This window comes from Rhincodon typus, chromosome 37 (assembly GCF_021869965.1).
Source record: "Rhincodon typus isolate 14 chromosome 37, sRhiTyp1.1, whole genome shotgun sequence".
Taxonomy (NCBI): Eukaryota; Metazoa; Chordata; class Chondrichthyes; order Orectolobiformes; family Rhincodontidae; genus Rhincodon; species Rhincodon typus.
In genome coordinates this window covers 11,368,617-11,376,448 of record NC_063368.1, presented here as the reverse complement: position 1 = coordinate 11,376,448, position 7,832 = coordinate 11,368,617, and the positions used below count along the sequence as shown (strand labels likewise).

General features: G+C 40.3%; 1 protein-coding gene across 2 annotated transcripts in view; it reads right to left on the bottom strand.

Moving 5' to 3' along the window:
- The window catches only part of gga1 (golgi-associated, gamma adaptin ear containing, ARF binding protein 1), a 56,448-nt gene that overhangs the window by 25,583 nt on the left and 23,033 nt on the right, over positions 1-7,832 (bottom strand). For both annotated transcript variants that reach the window (XM_048617478.1, XM_048617479.1), the window contains exons 5-8: positions 6,836-6,959; positions 4,359-4,456; positions 1,745-1,825; positions 349-486 (exon numbers count right to left, since the gene is read on the bottom strand). In XM_048617478.1, coding sequence (XP_048473435.1) covers positions 349-486; positions 1,745-1,825; positions 4,359-4,456; positions 6,836-6,959 — 441 coding nt within the window. The remainder of the gene's footprint in view (positions 1-348; positions 487-1,744; positions 1,826-4,358; positions 4,457-6,835; positions 6,960-7,832) is intronic.

Sequence of the window (7,832 nt, the reverse complement as noted above, 5' to 3'; positions counted from 1 at the left end):
TCCTGCATAGTAAATATGAAGGGTCCTGCATAGTAAATATGAAGGGTTTGGTTCCAAATTAACAAGCAGAACCTCAAAACAGTAATAATCTCAAATGGGGTCATATGGGAGAAGTTGATTGGGGTTCGCAAGGCAGTGGCACCAGTACTGGGAAAAGTTGGAAATGTACGGCTAGGACAATCTACCAACGTAGTGTTTGAGACTTGTAGAACACTGGCTCCATGGTTCAAAAGTAACTTGAGTGCATTTTTCATTCTCCACATGTGATGATTCTCACTTTGATAATCACATGTACACATTATAATCACAGTGTGACAAACAAAAACGTTCTTTTCATTCCGTACATACCTTCATTATTTCTTCATTACTCTCAGGGGTTTCATCTTTGCTATAATTCTCCAGCATTTCACTCAGAAGTTTAACATTGTTGTTCACCTCTTCAATTGCATTGACTCTTTTAGAAATCTTCTCCATTCTTTTCTGGTCCTAAAGAGTTTAAAGAACAGACTTCATTCTTAGTGCTCTTTTTTCTAAAAGTAGAACACCTTTACTATATTATTAGTAATATAAAAAAACAACAGAAAATGAGGACAATGGGGTGGTGGCCAACAACCTGACTGGTTCAGTAGTTTTCACCTCAGAGGTGGACTTTAATCAGACTGCCTAGTTTAGTTCAGTTTCTGGGGTTATGGGCTAGAAACTGAATCGGACTAGCCATATAAATACAGTGGCTATAAAATTAGGTCAGAGGCTATGAATCCTGCACCTCCTGCCTTCCCCAAAACCTTCACACCATCTACAAGGCACAAGTCACAAGTGTGACTGAATACTCTCCATTTGCCTGGATAAGTGCAGCTCCAACACTACAGAAGCTTGACACCATCCGGGACAAAACAGCCCACTTGATTGGCACCACATCCACAAATATCCACACTGTCCACCACTGTTGCTCAGTAGCAGTGTGTACAAGACACAAGATTGTGGGTTTCCCTGGGTGCTCTGGCTTCCTCCCATTGTCCAAAGATGTGCAAGTTAATTGGATCGGACATGCTAAATTCCCTAGAGTGTACAGGGATGTGTAGATGAGGTGCGTTAGACATAGGAAGTGCAGAGTTGCACGGATAGGGCAGGGGGATGGGTTTGGGTGGAACACTCTTTGGAGGGTCGGTGTGGACATGTTGGGCCAAATGGCCTGTTACCATACTCTGGGATTCTAAGATGCACTGTAGAAATTCACCCAGGTTCCTTAGACTGGAAGTCTAGAACGGCAAGGTCAGCAGTCACATCGGAACACCCCCACTTGGAAGGTCCCCTCCAAGCCACGCACCATCTTGATTTTGAAATATTTTGCTTTTCCATCAGTGTTGCTGGGTCAAAGATCCTGGAATTCCCTCCCTAAGGACACTGTGGATCTAGCTTTTGCACATGGGCTGCAGAGGGTCAAGAAGGCAGCTCACCTACTGCCCTTGGCCATTTGTGAGGTATTGGCCGTGTGTTTGAGATGTTGTCAAAGCAGCCCTGATGAGTTGCTGAAATACATCTTGTAGATAATATATCATGCAGCCATGATATCTTTGGAATGGCAAAACTGCATTTGCCAGCACTAACCCCTCCACATTATGAGACACAAACAGAAGTGAAAAAAAGAGATACTTAAAGTACATGTAGATTTTAATATTTTAATATCCCCACTTTATACTTGCCAGACAATTTGCAAACTCTACGAATAGGCAACAAGACCCACCTCTTGGACCATCTCCTTGATTAATTTATTTGCAGCTCGGAGGTCCTCTGGATGGGTGCTCTTCAGGAGTCTGGCCAATAGCTAAAACAGAAAAATCAAACAAGAGTCAAAACTTCTGGCAATTGCATTGCTGATATAGTTCAAACAGAGTTTGAATGTAACAAACAACTGTGCTATTATACGAATACTCCCGCATTAGCTCTCAAATGGTGCTAAGTGTAAGCGTGTAATACCACCTAGTGATGGTACTGAATACAACAAGAGCAACAGATAGAAACTGGGCCATCTCCAATCAGTTAAATGAATAGGCTTACAAATATGAAGTTCTATGTCACAAAAACAACAATATACCAAGTGTACTTTGTTTGTTGTAACACACTCTGGGACATCCCGCGGTATGAATGATACTTAATAAATGCAAATCTTTCTAACTTACTTATTTACTCCATGTATTTTTCCAACTGTGTATGCATGCTCATTTAACACAACTCTTGAATTAAGAAAAAACACCACTGACACCAGGGAGAGAGTCTAGCTATTATTTTCTCTTGAGATTTAGATAATTTAAAACATTCTCTTGGCAGGCTTTTCAACTCTTAAAAACTTCAAACACCAGAAATATCATAGCACCTCACGTCATAGAAATTAAACACAAGTTACTCCGGTACTAGAAACCGTTAGTTCTGCTCTAATGTTAAGGTTCTTGACAGTCTCACAGTAACAGGATGCAAACACTCAAAGTACGGTTGCCATAGTCCTACCAGACCATAGGGCTTCTCTCTGCTGAGACAGAGAGACAATTGGTGGTGAATTTAACTTGAGGGTCACCATGCCTCAGGTAAAGGTTGAAACTTAAACCGCTTCAAACTTTTCCACAAACTGTAGAGAAATTATCAGACTCCAGCCAGCATCCCAAACTTTTACACTTTGAAATGTAATTAGAATTTATGAATATCCCCACTGATCATCACTGATCCATTAAACTTAAATCCACAAATTCTAGATATCACAATGTTTAAATTGGCAGAGGAAATCAGGCAGAAGTCAGCAAACGCTCTTAAGCAAAAATAACCAACATACTTCTATACACAAAAGACATGTAATCACATTTTCTGAGGACTAATGAGGTTATAACTAAACCATCTCCAACACAGCAATGGACCTCAAGTAATTAATAGTATGCAAGATGCTTTGAGGTGTGATAAAACAAAAAGTGCAAATGTATCTGGAATAAAACTGTTCAAAAGTAAATTTTACAATTGTTCATTACTATAGAACCACAACATATTTTCCCCACAGAATAGCAGCTGGACTCCTGTAGCTTTAGTATAGAGACCCCACATTAATTTGTCAGAAATTTACTACCTCAGTTTTCCTGTTCCCAATTAAGGACATATTCCTTTGCTGGAAGACTGAAAAGATCTTTGCTGCCTTTTGCAATCCCTTTCAGACCCTTCCACCCTTTGTAGACTCTCTTTCCCTTCCCAACCCCTCACTCCTGCTTCTTAATTTGACACTGACATTGGTTCAAACTGCAAAATACTTTCAGAAATTTGCAAAGGTTTTACTGTAAATCTGTGGTTAGTACAAACATAACTTTTCACCTTTCCTTGACAAGAAACCAACCCTCCAATGGGGAGGAACTCAGCTTTATTTTTTATATAAGCATAGATCATAATCAATCACTGTCCACCAGGGGCAGAAAGCCTGCTGCAGCTAATCTCCCAGGTGTGTCTCAATCCAAGGATTAACCAAGTCTGAATTTGTTTAGCTTCCAACATTAGACAAGGTTAGCTGTAGACAAATCATAAGTCATAGTAGTACAGATATTTTTAAATCAACCCTGTTCCAAACTGTAACAAAACATCTCTGGAGCAGTTGGGACTTGAACCTAACCATTCTGGTTCAGAGGTAGGGATTGTACAATTGGAACATGGTAGCCTTTGGAACTGCTTGTAAGTACTTTTAATCAGGCTGGTCAACTGTGTTATGGCACACCTCTGAAGCAGTGGGACTTGAACCTGGTTCCTCTTTACCAGAGGTAAGGACACTATCTCTTGCACCCAAGAGCCCTTGGAACTGCGAGTGTTTTTAATATTAAATTCACCTTGCTGCTTCAATCGCAGTCTGCTCTTCTCCTACATTTGCTGCTGATTGATTCATGGAGCTTACCAGCAGTGAGCACAGCAGAGAACCATCCTGGGATTGGAGAAGCAGCTCCTCACCATTTCTTTCCTGTTTCTACTTACGGGGGCAATATTTCTTTCATTGGTGACCCCCACCCCCATTATTGAATTTTTACAGGCAATTCAGGGACAATCTTTACATATTTTGAGCACTGTTATCTAGTCATACAAAGTATAGAATTCATGCTTTAAAATGAATTACACAAATTATCATGGTCCGAACTAGCTCCTCTTCTCTACCCCTACTTCACCTCAAGACTAATGTTCCCTTTAATTACATTTTACAGCATGCAGGCAATATCTTTAAATATGCACCCCTTCAGATTTTACAGAGAGTAATTTAAAATTACAGCATGGACAGTATCAGCTTCAGCAGTGTACTTAGACTTGGTCCCTGCAAACACCACAATGGGACAGGGATAAGTTACCTTAGACTTTTCCTCATCTTCAAACATGGCATTCAAGCGTGGAGGGGGTGGAGGAAGGGGTTCATCATCAGGTAACACAGGATCCTGTTTTATAATTCCTGTGGAATAGCAGGGCAAAATATTGAAACAGAAAACTTACGGCAAACAGCAAAACACTCTCCACACAGCTCAGCCAATGTTGGAAACACAGTTTCACTGATGATAGGACCACAAGAAACTCTGAAGTGCCAGCAAGTACAATCAGCACAGCTCTTCCTCTATCTCCAAACCCATGGTAACCTGCCTCTTTGTGGCCTGCTTCCAAAGATGTGCAGGTTAAGCGAATTGGCCATGGGACATGCAGGGTTACAGGGATTGGGTAGGGGGCTGGGTCTGGATGGGATGCTCTTTGGAGGGTCAGTGTTGACTCGACGGCCAAGTGGCCTGCTTTCACGCTGTAGAAATTCTATGATCACTCTTCATCTCTTTCTCACCAAGTTACTCGTTAACAATAACTGACTCTATAGCAAGCAAAGAACTCGCGTTTTTTTAAAGTTTTGAAATAAAATTTCAACACTTATTAGCAACCGAACACTGGTCTTCAACTCAAAACACTTGCCTTTAAAATTTATATGATGCATTTGTTTTGCTGGAATCAGTTTTTAAAAACGAAGCCTTTTTCATGTTTCCCCTTGTGGAAGATATTAGAACTAGTGGACACAGTTTAAAATTAAGCTGTGCCCAATTTAGTGGAGAACTGAGGATTACTTTCCCCTCAGAGGGTCACAAGCAGATGACATTCACCAGGAATATTGCTTGAGCTGCAGGAAGTCAGCTACAGAAAAATTAGATAGGCTGGGGTCATTTTCATTAAAGCTGAGAAGGCTGAAGGGGAACCTGACTGAGGTGGGCAGAGTTCTGAAAGGCATAGATAAGGTAGATGGAGATAAATTTTCCTTTTAGTGGAGAGGTCAATAACCATGGGAATAGTTTTAAGGCAAGGAGTAGGAGGTTTAGAGAGGATTTGAGGAAAAATAAAAATTACCCATCGAGTGAACTCACTGCCTAAAAAAGATTGTAGAGGTAGAAACCTTCAAGAAATTTGAAGAAATTGAAATGCCACAGCATACATGACCACGGGCCAAGTGCTGGAAAATGGGGTTAGAATAGATAGATGCTTGATGACCTGCATCAACATGATGGGCCGAAGGGCCCGTTTCCACAATGTAAACCTCTACGATTCCATGAAACTCTTTCCCCAACACTAGTGAAGGCCACGCCAATGAATATTTTTAAGGTAGAGGCAGATGGATTCTTTACTAACAAGAAAGCCAAAGGAAAGATGGGGTTAGCAGAAAAATAGAGCTAAATCCACAATCAGTCCCTGAGCTTATTCAATAGCATTGCAGACTCAAGGGCTAAGTAACCTACTCATGCTCCTAATTTATTTGTATGTTCATATGTTTCAGTGAAAGTCTGTGTTAACAAGGAACTATTAGCAGTCATTTATTTCTACTCAAGGGTAAGTTTTGGCAGCAGCCACTGGGACTCACTTATGTAAAGGTTAATGGTGATTTGTGGGCAATTTCACACTTCCCTAAATTAGTTGGATTTCACACACACAAAAAAAAAGACCGAATCCAACCTGAAAGAGATCCAAACAAAATGACAAATTCCTCACCTGTCTGAACCTTGGCTACAGTCTCCACGTAGACAAAAACTGCTCACCCTGACAGCATGTCAAACCTGGAATTTCACACGATTTAGTGCTACCTATCAGTAGTCAAACTCAAAGCCAGCCATGTTCACAGTGAATAACTACAGAGAACATACAGCACAGAAACAGGTCATTTGGTCCAATGGGCCCAATCTAACATTTATGCTTCCCAAGTGTCTACTTCCCACCCTTCTTCATTAACTCTAGCAGTATAGTCTTCCAATCCTTTCTCAGTCTTGTTTATCCAGCTTCTTAAATCTGTTTCCACAAATCACCTTAACTCCAGCTTGAGGCAAAGAATTCCTCAATTCCAACCATTCCCTGGGTAAAGAATCTTCTCTTGAATTACCTGTTGGATTTATTAGTAATGTTATAAATATGACCCCTAGTTGTGGTTTCTCCATGTAGAAGCCCTCCAATAATGGTAAAAGCTTCCAACAGACCATCGTTTGGCATTGCCTTTTGTAAAGTTAAGAACTCCAGTCTGTTCAATCCTCTCTGATAGGTATGGCTTCTCAGTTCTTGTATTACTCTTGTAAAGAAACACAAGAGTTTTTGGAAATCCTTTATTCCATCTTAATGACATATAAATACAGGTTGCGTACTGATACCATGGCTTTTAGAATAACAGTGCAGACTGATATAGAATCATAGAATTTTACAGTACAGAAGGAGGTCATTTAATAAGAGAGTTGTGCAGTTCAGGATCAAGACGCATCATTGGAAATAGCAATAGTTTATAGCCGAGTACTTACACTTGGCTGGAAAGGTCTGAACAAACCTTGTTTTTTAAGCATGTGATAGGCCTCTGTGATCTTCAGCTCATCTGGTAGACCCACTGTCCAACTGAACATTAGTTCTAAAACTTTAGCTTTTACTTTCTCAGAAGCTCGCGTTCCCAGATACTAATGGGAAAAACACAAAAAAAAAGTTAAAGTATCCCTTAGCCACAATGTTTGAATTAGAATTATTAATAGTGCAACTCAATAATTAAGAATTCAACTGCTGCTGGAGAAAACAGAGATTCACAATCAAAGCTCATTAACCTACATTCACCAGGACAGAATCACTAGAATACCAAATCTCAAAGGGAACAACAATTTATACAGCATAAGAAGAGGATGTTGATGAATTAGCTGAGGCATTTCCATGGAGAATGCACCAGGGAACATTCAACCCCAGGCTATTGTTCATTTGAAAATGTGCAATGTGTGGATACATCATTTCTGTTTGCAAAGCAGAGGGTCATGCATATGCATAAGTATAGCATCTAACAAGTATAATGAGACCAAATAATAAGTTTGAATTGGTTGTTAGTATTTCCCTTAGCACTCTCTGGGTTGTTAAATGGGATTCTGTGACTGGACAATAGTTAAAAGGTTCAAAACTAATTTCTGAGTTTGGGTAAGCAAAGTTTGGTTGAACTTGGTCGGTACTTTACATGGTGCTTGATAATGATCTACAAATTGTTGGGACATATGGCCTACACCGAAGACATCACACACTGAACTTCATGTACCACATTACTTACTTGTGCGGCAGACAGAACATCAACCCCACTGCAGTTAATATACAACAACATGTGAAACATCTAGCTCCATCTGTTGCTCAAATTTTGAACACATCTTCCAAGCACGGCAAGCAAATGGCTCTGGCCCCGGTTACGAGGTTGCCAATAAGACCAACCTTATAGTGCATGGATTTATAGGAATCTCCCAATGCAAATATTGGCCAGCAAAGGTGAGCTTGCAGCAGACAGCAAGAGATTTCTCAACTGA